This window comes from Falco peregrinus, chromosome 19 (genome assembly GCF_023634155.1).
Source record: "Falco peregrinus isolate bFalPer1 chromosome 19, bFalPer1.pri, whole genome shotgun sequence".
NCBI lineage: Eukaryota > Metazoa > Chordata > Aves > Falconiformes > Falconidae > Falco > Falco peregrinus.
This window is the reverse complement of record NC_073740.1, coordinates 4,066,640-4,088,059: the sequence shown is the minus strand read 5'-3', so window position 1 is coordinate 4,088,059 and position 21,420 is coordinate 4,066,640. Positions and strand designations below refer to the sequence as shown.

The following is a 21,420-nucleotide window of genomic DNA, read 5'->3' as shown; positions in this document are numbered from 1 at the left end:
CAGCCCTCCTGCCGGAGGTTAATGCCTCCAGTTTGTGCCTTGGCTCCAAACTGGGGGTGACCCCCCCACCCCTCCCCCCATCCCTGGCCTTACCCAGGGCTTTTGGAGAGCTGGATCCCTGCAGGGATCTGTTTCAAGGTTGGGCAGCGCAAGGAGATGAGTCACCCCGGGCGCTGTTCCCAGGCTTGGGGGTGGCTGCCGGCATCCCGGGTGGCTGCCAGCATCCCGCTCGCCGGTGGCACTCCGGTGACATGGGACCGCTGCCTAAAAAGGGCTTTTCTGTGAGTCGGGCTCTGCTGGTTGCAGTTGGTCACCCAACGATTACTCATACGGATCTGCTGACAGATCCGAGGGAGCGGTCTCGTTTCCAGCAGGGACCGGCCATGGGTAGCGCAGGGCAGGTTGTCACCCGTGTCCCCTGCAGCGGCGAGGAGGAGGGGGGGGACATGACGTGTGACCACAGCCCGGCTCTCCCCCAGTGTGATCATAAATAATAATAGCGTGCAGAAAGCCCCTGCCTGCTATTTCGGTTGTCACAGATGGTCTGTCAAAATCGCAGGGGCTGCAAAAGGCAGAACCTGGTGACAGTGACCTCCCCAGACATCTGGGCGGTGGGCGCCGGGCTGTGTGTGCTCAGGGGGGGCTTTGTAAAGGGGCTGGAGGGGTGGGAGAGGGGCTGGGGGGTGCCGCCAGGGTCAGAGTGAGCAGGGAGAGTTGCCTGGGCTGGGATGCAACAGGAGCTTTTGTGGTTTGAAGCCAGTTTAGTTGCTTACTGCCAGCTGGAAGCACTGGGGTACCAGGACCCCCAGACCTGAGCCGTGGGCGGGGGGGGGGGCTTTGCTCTAGGACCGATCCCAAAGCGCAACGTCTTGCTCCAGGCTGGGCGGCGGAGCCCTCCCGGGGCACGGAGGGCTGCAGGGATCTCCCCTGCCCTCTCGCAGGCCCCTCTGCCATATAAAAAAAAAGAAAAAAAGAAAAAAAAAAAAAAAAGACGCCGTTGTAATGCAGAAGGCGCTGGACCGGTGGTTCGAAGGGGGATAATTTTGCGGTTGCAGGCGCAGAGGTGTTCCAAGTCCGGCCATCTGCGTCTCATTCACTCGCTGCCTGGGACACGGAAGAAATCCTGTTTATAGGAGCCAGGGCATGTTAAAAGGATTTTTTTTTTTCCTTTTTTATATATATATATATTTTTTTAGCAATGCGCTTGAGCTGCGGTGTTGTTTCCAAAGCAAATGCAAGCAGAGCGTTGGGTCAGTGTCTGCTGGGGCATGGCGCGGGAGAAGGGTGGCCAAGGGGGTTTATTGGGCTGGGAATGGGGGAGTACTGGGGTCTGGGGGGGCAAGTGGGGTCCTGCAGCAGGGCACAGCCCCCACATCCCAGTGGAATCTCTTCTCCGGGACTTGGGAGGCGTTGGGATGTCTGGCTTTGCATCCTCACCCCTCGAAGAAAGGGCGGCTGCCGCAGCGCCGCACCTGCCACATTTTGGGTGTCCCCTTGCCCTTTTTTCCAGCTGCCAGATATTTGGGGGACCACCAGCATCCCCGAAGGTGGCCCGGGCATCCCTGACAGTGGTCCGGCATCCCTGACAGTGGGCCCATGTGGGAAGCAGCCCGCGCTTCCCTGCACGGCGACTTCAGGGGCTCACTGCAAGCCCCAAAGCCCAGAGCTGGGGGGCTGGGGGAAAAAAAAAAAAAAAAAAGGCAAAAAAAAGATTTCTGTCTCAGGTTTCCCATCTGGGGGGGGGGGGGAGAAGGGTTTGGGCAGCGGTTAGAGGTGGGACTTGGGATTGGAGGCTCCTCGTTCCCTTAGCCGGGGCTCCGGAATGACTGCGGTTGGAGCTCCGGAGCCTCCTTGCCGGCTGTTGGCCGAAATCATCAGCCGCAGTGTGGCCAGGCAGCCCGGGGTTGTGAATAGGCGGCTTTCAGAAATAATAACGAGACAGAAAGCGAAGAAAAAATAAATAAGTAAATAAATAAACTTTAAAATATAAAAAAGAAAATAAAATAAAAATTAAAATTTCAAAAAATAAAAGAATAAAAATTTAAAAATATAAAAAATTATAAAAAAGTTAAAATGAATAAAAAATAAAAATAAAAAATAAAACCTTCTTGCAGGCAAGGCAAAACATTGAGTTTCTGGGGGATAAAAAGGCCTCTGGTCTGGTTTTTCCCGGCCCAGCGGGGGAGGCAGCGGCGCTTTTCCAAGCGTTGGGACTGCGGGAGGCGGAATCGTAGCGGCGTCCTGGCAGCGCGGGGCTGGTTTTCCATTCGGGTGCGAACATTATGGGGTGGATAGTGTTTCACGTCTTGCTGCTGGGGCTGCCTTCCCCGGCAGCACCAGCCCCGTGTCCCCCCCAAAAAGGGGGGCTTGGAATAAAATAGCCGCAGTGTTTTCCCAGCCGCCTCCTTTGGAGCGGGCTCCTGTGCCGCCTGGCTCCTTCCCAAAGGAAACGGATCCGCCTGGATAATGTTTCCCAACCTGATCACCAGGAACGCTGCTCATTTTGCCCAAGGAATCTCTCCCCTGGGAAGGCGACACCGCTCATTTTCCTCTGCCGTCCTCACCCTCTTCCTCCCCCCCCCCCCCCCCCCCCCCCCAAAAAAAAAAAAGGAGGGATGCTCCCCCTTTTCCCGAGTGACCCCATGTTTCCAATTCCTTTGCAGGGGCGATGCTGGGGGGGAGACCTGAACAACACGAACGGAGCCTGCCCGAGCCCCGTGGGTAAGTGAGGGGTCGCTGCCTCTTGGGACCCCCTGCCCTCGGCTCCCTTTTGCTGCCCCGTGCCTCAGTTTCCCCGCGCTCCCGTAGGATTATGCTTTGCCCGTTCGGCACTGTCAGTCAGCGAAGAAGGGAGGATTTTGGTGGAGACCCCAGTGACCAGGGCAGGAGGGGGGGATGTAGGGGTGTGTTTTGGGGGGGGTCAGCATCTCCCCTGGGTTTTTGGGAGAGCTGCAAATCAATATTTTTTTTTTATGTATTGGATTGGATTGGAATGGAATGGAATGGAATGGAATGGATTGGAGAGCTGGATTGGGACCATGATTTGGGAATTTCTGGGTTCAGCTCCCCACGCTGAGCCCTGACCTCGGGGGCAGTCGCTTCACACCCGATCCCTTGTTGCGCTCGAGCCCTATCAAGGATTTTTACTGCCAAGAAAAAAAAACTCATTAAGGTCCTTTTCCGCCACGAGAACCTCGGTGCTAACGAGCTCAGCTCAGACCTCGGGGCTGAGCTCCCCGGCTATAAAACGTGCTAATTATACCTAATGCACTGCTGGGTGAGGGGCCTCTGGGGCAAGACCCCCAAACCAACGCCGGCCCCCCGGATCCCGCTGGGAAGCAGCTGCCGCTCCCAGCACCACTGGGGCAGGATGGGCTGCGGTCCAGGGTGGAGCAGGACGGATGCCGAGCATCCCCGGGCGAGCCGAGTCAGCCCGTATCCCGGAGCTCGTCACCCCCTTGGGTTTTTTTTTTGCGGTGGGGCTGCAGCCAGTGGCACGGAGGAGGAGTGGGATGTTCGGTGGTGTCCCAGTTAAAACCACTTGGAGACTGGGTCCCACCGGTTGGGTGGATGGGGCTGTCCCCAGTCCTGGCACCACGGTTGGTCTTGGGAATAACTTTTTCCCTGTGCTGGGCGGCAGCTGTGCCAGCACCGGCGGAATTTCTCCCTGGGGCCAAATCCTGCCAGGGCAGCTGGTGGGGCTGGCATCTCCCTGGGGCCAAATCCTGCCAGGGCAGCTCATGGGGCTGGAATGTCCCTGGGGCCAAATCCTGCCAGGGCAGCTCGTGGGGCTGGCATCTCCCTGGGACCCTTCCAGCTCCCGGTGCGGAATTTTTTGCTGCTCCTCCAAAGGGGGAGGGAAGGGGTCTTCGTGCCGCAGCCCCCAGCCACCTTCGTGGCCCCTTTTTCGCCCCCACGTCAGCTGTCGAGAGCAGCCGTGGCGGCGGGGAGCTTGGCAGGGCCCGTGAATGTCAGCATTGACGTCACCGGAGCATTCCCTGCGTTCCTGCTGCTGCTCCAGGAACCAGGCGTGAGGAGCAGGGACAGCCCGGCCGCAGCCAGCCCAGGACCCCCCACTGTCCCCAGACCACCCCCCCCATCCCCGGCGCTCCCCCGTGCCAGCTGTGGGAGGGGAGTGTGGCTCTGGCACTGTGCTTGCGGGTTTTGGGGTACCCGGGATATCTCTTCCTCCTCCTCCTCCTCCTCCTCCTCCTCCTCCTCCTCTTCCTCCTCCCTTGCAATCTCTGCAGCACCAAGTGATCACCTGCTGCCTCTGAGTCATCAGCCACCGGGTGCCTCTGGCCCAATCCTGCATCGATGCTGGCTGCATCCCCGTGTCCTGCCTGCTCAGCACGGGGTGCACCGTCCCTGGGGTCCCTGGGGGTGGGAAGCCCCCTGCCCACCCTGCCTGCACACCATGGAGTGCACCATCCCTGGTGTCCCTGGGGGTGGGAAGCCCCCTGCCCGCCCTGCCTGCACACCATGGAGTGCACCGTTCCTGGGGGTCCCTGGGGGTGTGGAAGCCCCCTGCCCGCCCTGCCTGCACATCACGGGGTGCACCGTCCCCGGGGTCCCCGGCTCTGTGAGGGCACAGGGTGCTGCCAGGCTCAAAGTCAGATCAGGGTGGTACAAAGGCAGCCCTGAGTGCTCCGCTTTTGGAGCCCTTTTTGGGGGGGTCCCTCCCATCTCCAGCTCATGGGGGTGGCCAGATCCAGGCTGGGGGGACTTCTGATGACAGTGCCCAAGGCCGCCTTCATGGGAAGCCCCTTTGTGGGGGGTGAGTGGTGGCACAGGGACCCAAATCTGCTCCCGTTCAGCACAGGGACCACCCCAATCCACACCCTGACTGATGCGCACGAGGCATCCCCATGAGAGCCGCGTGTGCATCCACGTCGGTGCCACCTTGGCAAGGAGGATGTCAGGGGGTTCAACATTTCTTTTGGCTTTGCCTCCGTCGCTTTTTGCATGGGTAGCAAAGGGCACCTGGGGAATTTTTTGCACCTTCATCGTTAATAAATATCAAAAATAAATATAAAAGCCAGTGGACTCGCAAGCCAAAGGCATGTAGGTCATGGTGCGGGGAGGCAGGAGGTACCCAGGACCTGATGCACCAGGCACATGCCTTATGCACGGCTGCTCACGGTGATTTGGCACCGGGAGGACACCTCTTTGGGGACAGGGACACGGATGCAGGAGTTGCAAGACGGGGCCACCGCGAGCATCCCTGATGGGCAGCTCCCAGCCACCCTGGTGGGGCAGCAGCACTGGTCCCCAGCAGCACCAGTGGGGTCAGAGCCGTGGTTCCCAGGGTGCGTGGCCATCCCCCTTGCCCAGTTTGCCCCATCACTGATGTGTCCAGCGCTGGGACAGCTCTGGGAGAGGCAGCGCCTGGTGCTTGGCCCCCGATGAGCACGCGCCATGGCTGCGGCGTCACTGCCACCAGCCGCCTGCTGACATGGCTGCGGCGTCACTGCCACCAGCCGCCTGCTGAAATGCAGATGTAGCGCAATGGTAGATGTGATTAATAATGCAATCAGCGACCTATTTTTCCTGGTCTAACGTGCAATGAATATGAGGGCTGAATCCTGGTGATTGCTAAATGCCTTTCTATCTTTGGGGCCTATTCACAAAAAAAACCACAACCCTCATCAGAACAGTAATCTGATCCAATTTATTCCTTTCCTGATGTTCATCAAATCTTTTCCTTTTTAATTTTTTTCTTCCTTTCCTTTCTTCTTTCCCCCCCCCCCTCCCCCCCTCTCTTTGCACATAAAATCCTTAAGTGGGCAGCAGGAGGAGGAGGAGGAGGGAACCTCAGATCTTCAAAGGGGCAGTGGGATCAGTGAACTGAGTCCTCGCTCTGCCACAGCCCCTTTTCGCTGCTCTGGGTACCATAAAGGGACCTTAAAAGTGAAAGTAACAGTAATTATCCCCCCTTGCTAGGGCCCCAGTACCCTGCTGGAGCAGCATAAAGATGCCTTGCTGCAAATCAGGCCTGTAATATTTATTGGATCTTATTGCAGTAACGATGGTGGGTTCCTGCAGGTTGGGGAGCTGCCCCAGGAGCTGGGGGCTGCCTGCCTGCCCCCGCCGCTGCCCCTGCCCCTGCCCCTGCCCCTGCCCCTGCCTGGGGCAGGTTGTCCTGCTTGTGATGGGGAGGATGCATCCGCTGCAGGCGCTGCCTGGGGGCTGGGGATGAGCCTGCGTGGGGTGCGGGGAGGGTTTTGGGGGGATGCAGGGAGGAGCAGCCCTGTGGTGGCACCGCTCGCCGTGTGTGCATTTGCCACCGCCGTGCATTCACCTCCTTCCTCTCTGTCCCCCCCTTTTTCCTGCAGGAAATGGCTACGTGAGTGCCAGAGCCTCGCCGGGTCTCCTTCCCGTGTCCAACGGCAGCAGCTTGGGCAAAATCATCCCGGCCAAGTCCCCGCCGCCACCCTCGCACAGCACCCAGCTGGCCACCAACAGCCGCAAGCCGGATTTACGAGTCATCACCTCGCAGAGCGGGAAGGGGGTTAATGCACCATTTGGTGAGTCCTCACCGGGGGTCTGCAAAGCCACCACTGGGGGTGGGAGCGTGTGTCCCCTGTCAGCAGACAGGTTGCAGGGTGGTCTCAGTGCTGGAGCAGGTTGGTGTGGGGCACCTATTCCATGCCATAGCAGTGGGAGCTGGCTGGACCTTGCCGGTGGGGAGATCCCCAGGAGGAAACTTGGAATTCCCGTTTGCACCGGGCTGGATGCAAACAGGATGGTGCAATACCTGTGGGTGCAAACAGGACGGTGCAAAGGTGACAACAGGATGGTGCAAAAACCCGTCGGTGCAAACAGGACGGTGCAAAGCCTGTGGGTGCAAAACCCATCAGTGCAAACAGGACGGTGCAAAACCTGTTGGTGCAAACAGGGCGTGGCAATACCTGTGGGTACAAAACCTGTCGGGTGCAAACAGGACAGTGCAAAGCCTGTCAGTGCAAAAACCTGTCAGTTCAAACAGGAAGGTGCAAAGCCTGTTGGTGCAAACAGGATGGTGCAAAGCCTGTGGGGTGCCAACAGGACAGTGCAAAAACCCGTCAGTGCGAAACCTGTTGGTGCAAACAGGACGGTGCAAAGCCCGTCGGTGCATACAGGACGGTGCAGAGCCTGTGGGTGCAAAACCCATCAGTGCAAACAGGGCGGTGCAAAACCTGTCAGTGCAAAACCTCTCGGTGCAAAACCTCTCGGTGCAAACAGGACGGTGCAAAGCCTGTCAGTGCAAACAGAATGGTGCAAAACCTGTCGCTGCCAGCAGGATGGTGCAAAGCCCCGTCGGTGCAAACAGGATGGTGCAAAGCCTGTGGGTGCCAACAGGATGGTACAAAACCCGTCAATGCAAAACCTGTTGGTGCAAACAGGATGGTGCAAAACCTGTCAGTGCAAACAGGGCAGTGCAAAACCTGTTGGTGCAAACAGGATGGTGCAAAACCTGTCAGTGCAAACAGGATGGTGCAAAGCCTGTCGGTGCAAACAGGGGGGTGCAAAACGTGTTGGTGCAGACAGGACGGTGCAAAGCCCGTGGGTGCAAACAGGACAGTGCAAAGCCTATGGGTGCAAACAGAATGGTGCCCTACGCTGGGCACCAGTATGACCCATGGGCACCGTATGTGCCCGGTGGCGGGTGCAGGCGTGGTGCTGGCGTGCGCGGCAGCGCGGTGGTTGGCGAGGCCGTGGAGTTAACGGTGCCTCTCGGTTTTCTCTCTGTTCTCCCGCGGGCAGACGGAGGATCACTTGGCTCTGGTGAGTTCCCCGCTGAGCGTGCATCGTGGTGGGGTGGGACGTGGGCTGCTTGTCCCCTTGGTCCCCATGCCCTGCCCTGGCTGGGCGAAGGCGTGGGGGTGTACGTAGCGGGGGGACACCGACCCCTTTGCCCTCACGTGTGAACGCGGCAGGATGCGGGTGCCCAGTCCCGCTGCAAAAAAAACCCGATCCCGAGAAAAAACGCACTTTTAGGAAAATCGCGTTCCCTATGGAAAAGGAGCTGACAGGGCTAAAAGTGCCTGGTTCTCCACCGGGGCCAAAGAGCCACGCTGGTTCCCCTGGGAGGGGGGTCAGCCCGGGGGGCTGCCCCAGGGGCTTCGCCGCTGTTCGCGGCACGCCAAGCCCTGGCCCACTGCCACCCGCAGGAGAGAGAGGGAGTAAATCAGGCTCTTCCCATGTTAAGGATATTATTTAAAGCCTGTGTAAATCCACTGGCTGGCTAGTGCACTCCCTAAACCTCCTTTGTGCATGGGGGGCAGTTTTCCGTGTTATTTTTATTTTTTTATTATTTTATTTTTTTTCCTTGCCAGCAAAGTGAATAGCACCTTGTTTGTGGCAATGATTCACTCTTTTTTTTTTTTTTTCTGTTGCTATTCTGGTGCAGGGCAGATGGGGCGCCAGGTCAGCGCAGCGAGGAAAGGGCGAGAGCTGCCGTAGGATGCGAGCTCAGGCAGCCAGGGAAAAGCCTCCAAAACCACGGGAGGATGCCAATGACTCCCGCAGCCTCCAAGGAGACACTTTTGGCCAGGGGGGAGGATTGGCCAGGGTTTTGGCAGGGCTTGAATTCGGCTGCTCTCCATGCCCCAAACCCCCGTCTCGCTTGGTGCCCCCCCCCCCCCCCCCCCCCTTCCCGGCAGCTCCGTGCCTCAGTTTCCCCATCTGCGGAGCGAAGACAGTCACCACCCCGCCTCCCCATCTGCTCGTCACCGTTCTGGCTGCCAGAGGGCATTGCCTGTCTCTGAGCTGGGAGGAGCAGCTTGCTTTAGGCAAAAAAATCAGCCGGGTTGGCATTAACACTTTTAATTGTTAGCCTGAGCTAACTCCCCCCCTCCGCCCCCCCCCCCCCCCCCCGCTGATTTTTTTGCCTGCAGTGAAGTACAGCCCTCGCCTGAGCCGAGGTGGCAGCCAGCGGGGAGGTGGGAAGGTGACAAAAATCCGGGGAAAAGGGGGGACGACAGGGACCTCAGCACAGCTGGATGGGGATGTTGTTGCAGCTGCTGGGTGGATTCATCCCGCCTGGGGCAGACGCCCCCCCCTGCTCTGCTGACCTTCTCCCCACATTTGCTCTCCCTCCGTATTGCTTAACCTCTACACCAGAGCTGCTCTCTCTCGAAATGGCAACTCCTACCTCTTTACACACAGCGGGATGAGTCAGCTGCCCCCCTCCGCTGAGACCTGCCCCCCTGCCCTTCACCTCCTGCCCCCCAGGCATTGCCCTGCCAACCTCCTGCGTGTGCTCCTGGCACCTTTAGGCTCCGGAGTTTTGCTCTTTTAGGGGGTCCAGAGAGGGGGTCCCCCATCCCTCCGTGGGCAGGGGTAGAGCAGGATGCATTCCCCAAGCCTAGGGCGACAAGCCAGCTCACCTGGGAGCATGCCTGCATGCTTTTGTGACGAGCCTGAGTGGCAGTTTGCAACCGGGAGCAGTTTGCAACTTGGGAGCATTTTGCAAGGTGCACGGCGTGTGAGTGGCGCGGGGCAGCTTGCACGCCTCAGCACTTCCAACCTGCATGAATCGGGATGAAATTTGGGATGTTTCCTACAGCGCAGCCGGGTCTGACATCCCCGTGTTCGCCTCGTGGTGTCATGGGGGCTGATACACACCCCCCTTATCAGGCAGCATCCCACCGCCCTACCAGGCTCATCCCCATGCCAGTGCTTTCCCAGGAAAGCCACAAGGCAGCCGGGCAGAGGGGATGGGGCTGTGGGTCGCATCCTGCTGTGGGTCGCATCCTGCTGGGCTGGCTGGGGGTCTGGTGCAGGCAGGAGAAGGATGGGGGCTGAATCCTGCCCACCGTGAGGGCATTTCTGGGCAGCATCCCAAGCTGTGGGCAGTGGGCACGGCCAGCAGGACCCACGCCAGGAGAACCTGCTGGTACAGCCCCAAGGCTTTAGCAATTAGAGAGCCCTGGTAATCACCTTCCCTGGGTGGTGGGGAGGGGACCCGCGGGCTGGGCAGCGTGTGGGGCGCAGGGGTGCTGCAAACCCAGTGTGCTGGGGTGCTGTCCCCCTCCGGAGGTGGCAAGGGCGGGGGGGGGGGGGCGGTCACCTCCAGCCTTAGCCCAGCAGAGTCCTGCGTGGCCGTGGACCACTGCCCAGCCCTAAAAAGCTCTGGGAGCCCTCGGTGCCTCACTGGGAGCTGGGAGGAAGACTGGGAGCAGGGGGGAAGACCAGGAGCTGGGAGACTGGGAGCCGGGAGGAAGACTGGGAGCAGGGAGGAAGACTGGGGGGCAGGGGGGGAAGACTGGGAGCTGGAAGGAAGACTGGGAGACTGGGAGCTGGGGGGGAAGACTGGGAGCAGGGGGGGAAGACTGGGAGCTGGAAGGAAGACTGGGAGCTGAGAGACTGGGAGCTGGGAGGAAGACTGGGAGCCGGGAGGAAGGCTCCTCGCCATGGCCCTCGGGGATGCAGCCAGCCTCGTGCCAGGCGTGATTTAAGCTGGGCACTGCCCCAGTCTTCACGGGGTGACGTGTGCCGGGGTGCTTCAGATTAGAGTCAAGCCTCTTGAGTCTGATGTAAATCAGATCAGCAGAGACAGCCCGGATTATCTGCCTTGTAAACAGGGCTGGCGCTGACCCCGTAGATCCACCCACGTAACTGCCTGGAAAACCACGGGGGGGAGGCTGGCGTGCACTGGTCCAAGGGCAGAATTTTTCCACGCCGGACCTGCTCACGCCCGAGTCACCCAAACCTCAGCAGGGCACCAAGCCAGCGGCTTGCTGAGCGCTGGAGCTTGAAGTTTAAGGATGCCGGAGTGCCTTTAAAATCCTGAGACCGATGCTCAGCATCTTCATGCTTGCCTTAGAGGCAGGGGCTCGTCGGTGCTGCGGGGAGGAGGATGCGTCAGCTCTGCGCTGCGTTAGCTGGTCCTGGTGTCCTTCGGTACCTTTGTCACCCTTTGAGTAGCCCAGCAAATGGCAGGAGCATCCTGAGCATCCTCTGGATCTTCTTTGGTACCTCAGAAGGATACAACCCGAGGCATCCCGCTGGTCTTCCCCCTCCCCGCCCGCACGCACACAGTGGGGTTGCTGGTCCTTGCGGGTGATGCCCAGCCCTGGGCAGAAAGGTGACCCAAGGTCACTGCCAGGTGACCTGCAAATTAATGTCACCAAAGTCCCCCGATGTCCGTAACTGGTGTGGTTTGCACGTGGCTTTATGGCAACGAGGAACGGCCGAGGGATCAATCCTGCTGAGCCCCGCAGCCTCCATGATCAGCCTCGGCTGCCTCAAAGGCTGGTGCATGCCGGGGGTGGGGGGGAGCTGCAGGTTTTGGGGGTCAGGGGAGGGGACACACACAACCCACGAGGACACCAGTGTCTGATTCTGGGTGGTAACTCCCGCTCTGTTTGCTTCTCCAGCAGAACACGCAGCGGTTAGGTGTCTCCCAAGCAACTCACTCTTTAACCACACCGGTTGTTTCTGTGGCTACTCCGAGTTTGCTGACGCAGGGGCTGCCTTTCTCCGCCATGCCCACCGCCTACAACACAGGTAAGAGCAGCCCGGGTAGGAGCTTCCCGAGGGATAATTTTGTAGGAGAGGGAAATCGATGTGCAATGGAGAACCAGCACGTGCCTGGCTCTCTCCCCCAGCAACTCCAGCATAGCTTGTGGACCTCGCTGCTGCAAGGTGGGGTCGAGTCCAGGAGTTCCACAGGATCAAAACTCAAGGGGAAACTCGTTATATTAATAGTAAGTCACTGTCATATCCAACGGGGGGGGGGGGGGTGTGTGTGTGTCAGGGCAGCGTTCTGTCACGCGAGAGGCCGTGAAGGTGCTTTTAGGTGGATGCCTAATTACAGCTCCACCCATCTGCAAGCTCCGGAGAGCTGGGGGGTGATGTTGTAACAGGGGCTTAATGAAAACCAGCGTCAGGCCCCCCCAAATTTGGGAAGAATGCAAACCAGCCTGCTCCCAGATTTGGGCTTGGGGGGGTTGGAGCCAGCCCCGGGCGATGGTTACGGCTGCGCTTTCCCAAGCAAAGGGGTTGTTGCGTAGTTGCAACCTGCCAAAGCCCCCAAAGGTTTGAAAAAAAAAAAAAAAAAAAATTCAAAAAAGCTGCTCGTCTGGTTGGGAACTCCCTCTGCTAATTAGTAGGTGTAACCCCCGAAGGTGCTTGTTGCTGCGGGAGGAGCAGGGTCCCATCCTTGCGTGGAAATCCTCCTCGGCGTGTGGTCCACCAGCCAGCCTGTGCACAGCCCAAATCCCCAAAATAGTTTTTAATTGAGCCCTGTGCTGTTACCCCTCAGGGTGGAGCAGGGAGGGGGGGTTGGGGGTCAGCTGGCTGGCTTTAATTTTCTGTCTTTCCGCGTTCCCACTTGGGGTCTGTGGCTGCCGTGTTCGCTGGGGACACCGATGGGGTGACCATGGTGTGGATGCTCAGAAGGGGCAGCTGCCCTGAGCACCCTCCGAGCCGGGGGTTGTTGCGGCTTGTGCTTTCGAGGTCTGAGCTATGAATTGGGTGGGATTGGCTCAATTTCAGGCTGATGAGGTTGCATCGAGCATCCCGCTGGCCAGGCCCTTCCCTGCGCTTGCTCGGCAGCCTGATTCAGTCAAACCCCAGCGTTCACGGCGCTGAGATAGGGGATGGCTCCGGTTCAAGCTCTTGGCTGCGGAGGCGGCTGTCGTAACCAGTGGGTGTCAGGAGCTCCAGAACCAGAAAGGCTGGTGCTGGGGGGTAAAGAAGCGTGGGGGGCAGAGAGCCCCGGTGCTGGGGCAGAAATTCCTACAGAATTCCTGTGCCTGGCATCAACACCTTTGCAGCCGCCCCTTTGGGTGCTGCTGCTGCAGGCGAGTTGGGCCCCGCTAGGGTGAAGAGGGCTGAAATCAAAAGGACAGAGAGAAAGGGGGAAGGAGGTTGGAGGAACGCTGAGGATCCGTGGGGATCTGCGGGGATCCGGAGCAGGTGCAGATGCAGCTCACCGAGCGTTTCACCATCTCCGAGAGGAGCAGTCGCTCGCCAGCCCCGTGCCGCGTCACCGCAGGATTTCCCACCTTGTAGAAAATATTTTGGGGGTGCTGGGCTTCGGGATGCTCCCGGAGTGGGAAGAGCATCTCCCCTCTCCATCCCTATGGATGCTGGAGGCGGGTGGAGAGCGCCCCCTGCTGCCGCGCGGGGGCACGGCGCGTGGGGCTGGACCCCACGAGTGGGGGGGGCTGGAGGAGGCGGGAGGGGGGGGGTCAGCACCTACCGGGCTTTTCCAGCTCCGCGCGGGGCGGGGGGGGGTTGTACACGTGGCTGTGTGGTTTATACCCAGCCCTATTCCTGCGTGGGGTTTTTCCCACCCCACACACCTTCCTGAGTGGAACCGGTGTGGGCATGGGGCTGCGTTTGCCAGCGCTGGGCTTTAGGGGGGTGACGGTGACCAGCGAGGGGTGGGGGTGGGGGGCCCTCTTGAAGCTAGGAGAAGACTAGATGTAAGGAAGCAATTTGTTACACTGAGGGTAGTGAGACCCCAGCATGGGCTGCCCAGAGAGGCGGCGGGTGCCCCATCGCTGCAAAGGTTCAAGGTCAAGTTGGACGGGGCTCTGAGCAGCCTGGTGTAGGAGGAATGTCCCTGCTTATTGCAGGGGGGGGTGGACTAGGTGGTCTTTGAAGGTCCCACACCACTCTTAACGATCCTGGGATTCGAAGAGATGCATCCTGCGGGCAGCATCCCCGCGCAGCTCACCGCGGCGGCTGATCATCGGGGCAGGAGGAGACGGCCCCAGGTTGCACCAAGGAAGGTTCGGTTTGGATACTAGGAAATATTTCTGCCCCGAAAGGGTGGTCCGGCATCGGAACGGGCTGCCCACGGAGGTGGTGGAGCCACCATCCCTGGAGGTATTTAGGAACCACGTGGATGCGGTGCTTAGGGACGTGGTTCAGCGGTGGGCTTGGCAGTGCTGGGGTAACGGTTGGACTTGGTGATCGTGAAGGTCTTCTGTCACCTGAATGATTTTATATTCTGGATGTTGGGGCTGGTTTGTGTCTCCTGAGCGCGTCTCCATCTTCCTGCAGGGCTCGGGGCTCTGCTGGAGGGGGGGGTGACATTGAAAGGACTGAAGGGCTCCTTCCTTTCCAGATTATCAGCTGACGAGCGCTGAGTTGTCTTCACTGCCAGCATTCAGCTCACCTGGTGGGCTGTCCCTTGGCAACATCTCTGCCTGGCAGCAGCAGCAGCAGCAGCAGCAACAGCAGCAACAGCAGCAGCAGCAGCAGCAGCAGCAGCAGCAACAGCAACAGCAGCAGCAGCAGCAGCAGCAGCAACAACAACAGCAGCAGCAGCAGCAGCAGCAGCACCTGGTTCCTGTATCACTAGGAAATTTAATGTAAGTGAAACGGGTACCAGGGGCCGTTCAGGCGATGCTGTAAAAGGAAAGAGGGAAACGGGGAGTTTCCAGGGTGCCAAACGTGACCCCCCCCCCGCTGCCTTCTCGCCCACCTCCCGCTGTCCCAGGAGTGACCCTGGGGTCCCCAGATGAGGTCAAGGCGACAGGTGCGCTCAGTGATGCTCCCCGAGAGCTGCGCCTTGCTGTCTGTCCGCAGCAGGAGGATTCCTCTCTTCAGATCCCGGGGCGGGAGCTGGGATCCAGCAGGAGGCAGAGTGGCGCTGCAGAATATTCGATGCATTTGATGTATTTGAATATTCGATGCGTTCGATGGTGCTGCAGAATAAGTTGGCTGGAAATAGCAATCCCGCCAGGGCGGATGGAGAGTAGCTTGTAATATCGAAAAGGAATTGATTTACTTCCGGGAAAAACGATGTGTGCGCTTGCGTGTTGGACCAGGTTTTCCCAAGTGGATCTGCTTTTAGGCTGGAATAAAGCGTCCACACGCAGGGCTTTGGGGGAGTATCTTAGCCAAAATCGAGCTGGCAGTGACTTGCCCGCGTTCACACTGAGACCGTGGGACCAAAAGAGGCAGGAATTGGAAGAGGATTTAGGAGTGAGACTGGGACACCCCCAGCGCCAAGTGCCAGGGGGATGGATGGATGCACCAGGCTTTTGGGCAGCAAGTTCCGTGCATTTCTCCATTTTCCAGGAGCTCATTTTCCAGGCAGGGACGTCCTGCCCCAGCGGGGCTGCAGGACATGCCGAAAGCCTGGGTGGAATTTTGGGCTGTAGGGAAAAGGCTGAAGAGGTTCCCGGTTTGGTGAAACCTGCCCATCTGAGCCCTGCACCGGATTTGCGCAGCGCACGGGGGGACGCTGGGGCAGAGCCGTAGGGTGCCCACGGGGTGGGGGTGTCACAGCCTGTCCCTCTCCTCCCAGCCCTTGGGTGGCTGCTGTGGGGACGGCGGGTGGGATGGGGGCTGGATCAGGGGGGGCTGGTGCAGGAGGGATGCTGCCTGCAGGGTGGTGCGGGGTCTAATGCTGGCTCAGTGGGGATGCGTCACGGTGAACATGTGGATTATGAATTCTGGGGTCTTAATAATGCGTAATTCTCATTATGAATCCAGATTCATCATGAATCTGGATTCATAAACTAATCCAGATTCATCATTCTGGATTATTTCAGCTGCGGGGCGTGCGGGTTAGGAATTCTGTGGATTGGAGGGTAAAAGGCCACCAAAAAGATGAATAATGAGAGACTCCCTGTTATCTCCCCCTCCATCCCTTTCTGCCCCTCCCTCCCCTCCTGCTCTCCTCTTCCTCTCCCTCTCCTAACCTCATCCCCCTCCCCCTCTCCGGCCACCCAGACAAGGGAGTCACTTGTCCCACACCACCACTTTGACTGTCAACACCAACCCCAACATCAGCATCAAGTCGGAGCCCGTCTCGCCCAATCGGGAAAGAAACACTGCCACCCCCGCTCAGCACCTTCCCCCACCAGCCCCGGCACGAGCCCACCGGCCGCTCGCCCGTCGACAGCCTCAGCAGCAACACCAGCTCCTACGAAGGCAGCAGCGAGCGGGATGATCCCGCCCGTCCCGATTTCGGCTCATCCCTTGGCCTCCTGCGACCCACCGGCGAGCCCGAGGGGGAGACCCCCTCCGTAAAGCGCATGCGGTTGGATACCTGGGTCACATAACGGGTCCCCCCTGGGAACGCCGCCAGCTCGCAGCGGGGATGGGGAGGTGGGGGGGGGGGAGGTGGGGGGGGGGTGGGGGGGCGCGGGGGTGAAACGGGTTCTGGGGCTGGGCTGGGGTTGGGGAGGGGGGAAATTTATCATAAACTGCCTGAGAAATAGCTTTAGGATTTTTGTAGGCATTCATTCTAGCGCAGCAGGCGACGCACGCAGTACATACGGCGCTCCTCGGCCGGGGGCCGCAGGCTCGGGATTAGCCGGGCGCGGGGGGAACAACAGGGAGACGGGGAGAGGGGAGGACACGGAATTAAATCGCTGCGTCCTCGCAAAAAAAAAAAAAAAAAAAAAAAAAGCAGCCAAAAAAAGCAATCCCTGGCCACACTCATCCCTGCAGGCGGGCGGACCAGGCGGCATCGGTACCCACCGACCAGCGAGACCCCCGGGGGTGTTGGTCCCCACCAGGTGGTTGGACCGTATCCCTGGAGAAGAGCATCCGCGGCAGGATGGGCTCCAGAGCAGGGAGATGGGGCACAGAGCATCCCCAAAACGCAGTGCCTGGGCTCTCCGAGGTCCCTGTGCCGGGAGGGGCAGTTCGGCCACCATCCAGCTTTCCCAAAGCTTTTTGGCAGGTGATGGTTTTCCTTAAAAAAAAAAAAAAAAAAAAAAAAGGCTTTCCTAAACTGGTTTTCCTGAACCGGCTGGGAAGAGCCCAACTGCAGTATTCCACGCGGTGCCGATGGATCTGCAGCCTGCTTGTGCTGCCGGGGGTCCCATCAAGGTGCCTTGGGGAGTGTAAAAAGCAGATTTGGGAAAGTTTAATCCTTTTTGCCAGACAAGCAGATGCAGGCAGCATCTTTTCCAGTTTTTGAAAAGCGCCGCTCGCTTTTCCCGATGGCAGAGGGAAAGTTCTCGGTTCCTCCCGGGGCGCAGCAGGTTTGGAGAGGAAGGATGTGTTGTCGCCGCTTTTCAAGAAAATTGCGGGGTTTGACCGAGCACAATTTGTAAATGATTGGAAAAATGCATTCCCGTTCCACATGGGCCAAAGCTTTCCGTTAGAAAGGATTTCTTTTTATGGAAGGACGTGATCCTTTGGAATATTGCCTGAAGGTTTCTAGGCCTCTAAAGGCGAGCCGTGCGGAAAATCTGCCCAAGTCTCGACAGAGGGATTGAGTGGAAGGAAAAAGGAAAAACGCAAGGAATTTCCTCATGTTGCTGCTTGCTCCGGCGGTTTTCCAGGGACGGGCATCAGCGCCCTGACCCCCAAGTGCAGCAGCCAGCTCAGGGCTTGGGGGTTGGAAGGAGAAGGGCCCGATCCTGGCTGGCGGAGGCTTTAGGGATGGCTTTCTCCCCACGGATGCTCTTCTCCGGGATGCTGGTCCCCCATCCCCGTTCCAACCTGCTGCCTGGTCACCCCTGCAGCGCCTGCGTCGGGACAACCCCGGCCCCGCTCCCCCCAGGCGTCGCGTGCACAAAACCTGCCTGGATGCTGCCGTTGCCAAATGGCCCCTTCGGCAGCCGGAGCCGGGAGCTGGGGGCTGTGGAGGGGCCGGGAGCTGCTTTGGGACCCCCCGCCTGGCGCCAGTGCGAAGAGAGGAGTAAAAAGTCACGGTAGGATTTACATCCCTTCTGGAACCCTCCAAGCATCCCGTGTCTGGTTCACATTGAAACGAGGCGTATTGCATAAGGATTTCTTGGGATGTTGGCAAAACAAGCAAATCGATGGGGTTTTAGCCATTTTTCCAATCCAGGCGGTTTTTCCCAAAGTTTCTGATCGGAAAAACAAGGCAAAAAAAAAAAAAAAAAGTTGTTGATGATGATGAAATGAACCGGGGTGACTTTGAGTGGTTGGAGAAGAGGAAATCCTCCAAAAATGGGGTGAAAATTGCTGGCCAAAGAGGGAGAATGTGGCCGCATCCTGCCCAGTGGGGCTCAGTGGCGCGGGAGCCACCGGCTACGTTGAGTGTGGCGGTGGAATCACCCAGCGCATCCAGTATCTACCCTGACTTTTCCTCCTCTCCCCGGCACTGGAATGGGTTTGGGTGCGAAGACCTGGCAGAACAGGAGGGTGGTGGGTGCTCAGCACCCCCGGAGCTGCCGATGGGGTGCTGTGGCTGGGTACCAGCACCTTGCCCTGGAATTCCTGCCTGCGGAATTTCCCGGAGAGATGGGCCGGCGGAAATTTCCCCCTGACAATTTTGGCGATCTCAAATTGCTGCCGCGAAAGAGGGTGGGTTTTTTTAATCCAAAATTTTATTTGATTTTTTTTTTTTTAACGATCCGGTTTGAATTCCCTCTCCCATTCCCGTGCTGCCGGGTGGGCAACGGGAGCGGCAGGGAAGGGGGGAGGGGGGGGCTCCTGGCAGGTTTTGTGTGGTTCAACCCCCCCTCCCTGCCTCCCCCTCCCCGACCATCCCCAGTGGGTACCATGACGCGCTGGGGAGATGCTCGGCTCCCGAGGCGGCATCATCGGCGGCATCATCGGATCTCCCTCCCTCCGCCTCCGTTTATCCATCCGGAAAGCGGGATTGACGCTGCGGACTGTGATCCCCCCTCGCCCACGCTGACACCCCCATGACCCATGGGGTACCGGACACGCACCTGAGCTCTTTGCACGGCCTTGCTTTGGAAATTAGGCGGGATTAACGACGTCTCATTGGTTTCATTTTTTTTTTTTAATTTTTTTTTTTTCATACAAAAAAAAGAATATACAAAACTAAATGGTTTCCGCTGGGAAGCAGCGTGGCAGGAGATGCCAGCAAGAGCCACTTGCTCCGGAGACCCCGGTGGGGAGGAGGCGGTGAAGACCCCCCAGCACTCGACGCCGTCAGAGCATCGCTGCAGAGCAAACCCCAAGGAGGGGAGAAAACCAAGAAAAAAAAACCCAACAAAACCCCACAAAAACCAAAAACCAACCAACCAAACCCCATTTTTTGCTCATTAACTTCATGCCCTGACTCCCAAGTTCACACTTCTACCTTGAAGCTGAGCGCCTGGAAAAAAAAAAAAAATTAAAAAAAATTATAATAATACAAAAAGCGAGACAGAAAAAGGCTCTGGGTTACGGAGAGATGCAGGTTTAGATCTCCCTGGAGGGGAAAAAGCGCGAGCGGTTGGGCACGGACCCACAGGACTCCAACGATCCCTACGGACAAGTACGGCTCGTGGGAAAAACAGGGATGCCCCGGGTCGGATCCGGCATTAGCTTCACCGTCGTGGTGAAACCGTTTTAGGGGTTGGTTTGTCGGGGGTCTTTATTTTGTTGAGGGCTTGGGGGTATTTTATTTTAAATTTCTTTTTTTTTTTTTTGGTCCAGGTCATTATCCTTTTATTTCCCGCCCCCCAACTGTAGTATCCAGTAAACTCCTCCTAATTTTCAAAAGACAACGAGAAGAATGACAATCTAAGAAACCAACACCCTCCTTTGTGCTTCTATAAATACGTTTCTGATCTAATTTTATTTCTCGTGCTCATCTGTACTGTTGACAGTTACAATTGTGTATAATTTTTTTTTTTAATTTGGAAATTTTGCGTTGTATAGGGTTTAGTTTTAAAATATATATATATATTTTCCATTTTTTAAAAAAGGGGTGTTGCAAAAAAAATTGCACGATTTAAATGACAATAGTTAAATGCTGCAGTTTTTAGAGATGTGGAAGCAAAATGGAGCTTATTTATTCTCAAAGGCTATAAAGGTGTAAAATGCATGAAGACAAAAAAAAAAAAAAACATTTACAAAAAAAAAAAAAAAAAGACAAAAAAAGTGTAACCTGAACAAAGTGTAGCGTTAAAAATTTTAAAGGATGACGAGAAGAAAAAAAAAACCAAAACAAAACAAAAAAAAAAAACAAAACAAAAAAAAAACCAACAGCTAATATATTGTGTTTGGGCTAGTTTGCTTTTGTTTTTAATTGTTCCTTTTTTTGGAGAATGAAATACAATTGTGTATATTTTCATATAAGAAGTATGCACTGAGATGTTTCAAAAAATGATATATTACTTTCTAAAAGTGTGGTTACTTACCAAAGTCTTGTTTCTGATCTTTTACCTTCTGGAAATCTCTGCGGACCCCTCGAACATGCGCACGCCGGGGCTCGACGCCGCGGGTCGGATCCAGAGGTAAGCGCCGGGGTGGTTTGCACTCCGGGGCCGGTGCAGCCCCCCCCCCCCCCTCCACCGGCATCAGCCCCCTCCTCACCCTGTGGGTGCTCCGGCCCCATCCCCCCCACCTTGGATCCCATGGGATGGGGGAGCCCAGCGGCTGCATTTGGGGGGCACGGGGCTGGTGCTGGTGGATGCGGCTGGGATGCCGGCGGTGGGATGCTGGCAGTGGGATGCTGGCGGTGGGATGCCAGTGGTGACGCCTCCCTCCCCCCCATCCTGGGAAGGCTGGTCTTTCCCAGGGTTTGGCAAAGCCAAAGCCGGCTGGATTTTGGGGTGTTTGTGCCGGTGGTGGGGGGAGGGGGGATGGGGGTCACAGCATCCCTCAGTGGGACGGTGCTGGGGGGGCTGGTGCAGGATGAAGGGTACGTCTGTGCGCTGGGGGGGGGGGGATGTGGGGCGTGCGCCACTGGGATAACCAGGATTTGTCCCCCTGGCTGGTGCAGGGAGCAGGATGGAAGGAGGTCGCAGGTGATGCTCAGGTGATGCTGATGCTGTAGCAGCAGGAGGGGAGGGGGGTGGGGTGGGGGGAGGTCACCTGCCCACCCCCACCCCCCACCAGGAGGAGATTTAGGGATGGAGCAAGACCTTGAGTGATGCTTCAAATCTAGACTAGCAGGGTGGGCTGCCGGGGTGCATCAGGCGGGCGCTGAGGATGGTGCTGGATGGATGAGGAAGGTCTCACCCACTCCACGGGGGGGGCTGCGGAACCAGGTGGGGGGGGTTGGGGTGACCCCATGCTGCCAGGGGGGCTTGGGGGACGGCGAAGACCCTGGCTGCATTGGGTGAGGGCTGGTGGCACTGGGGGGGTCGGTGCTGGGGGCGGGGGTCCAGCAGCAGGTTGTGGTTGTGCAAGGGGACCCCCGAGCCCCACGGGGGCTGCGGTCGCTGTGGGGAGACCCTCGGGGAAGGGGGTTGTCGCTGGGGCTGGGGGTGTCCAAACCAGAGCTGGTTGCAAAGGGCCACGCGGGGCCCGTGGGGGAAAGGGGGGGAGGAGGAAGGAAAAGAATTTTTCACTTTCCTCTTCCTCCCCCCGCAAAAAATCTCAGCAAACCAGGGAAAAAAACAAATTTAAAAAAAAAAAAAAAAAAAATAATTTTCCTTGAAAATTCCACCTCCAGCACTTTTTTCCTCCCTTACGTTGCCTGGTTGGAAAATCCCAACTGGTTGATGGGAATGGGAAAGTTTGTCACCAGCTCTGGGGACAAGTGCTGCCAACCCTGGCTGCCCGCAGGGGGTCCGGGGTCGTGTC

At 57.9% G+C, this 21,420-nt stretch overlaps 1 protein-coding gene across 1 annotated transcript in view; it reads left to right on the top strand.

Moving 5' to 3' along the window:
* The window catches only part of MEF2D (myocyte enhancer factor 2D), a 46,431-nt gene extending 30,372 nt beyond the window's left edge, over positions 1-16,059 (top strand). Inside the window, 9 exon segments of the mRNA XM_055791762.1 lie at positions 2,664-2,674; positions 2,676-2,721; positions 6,336-6,508; positions 6,510-6,527; positions 7,747-7,767; positions 11,367-11,493; positions 14,066-14,312; positions 15,682-15,790; positions 15,792-16,059. Coding sequence (XP_055647737.1) covers positions 2,664-2,674; positions 2,676-2,721; positions 6,336-6,508; positions 6,510-6,527; positions 7,747-7,767; positions 11,367-11,493; positions 14,066-14,312; positions 15,682-15,790; positions 15,792-16,013 — 974 coding nt within the window. The 3' untranslated portion in view covers positions 16,014-16,059.
* The last annotated feature ends 5,361 nt before the right edge of the window (positions 16,060-21,420 follow it).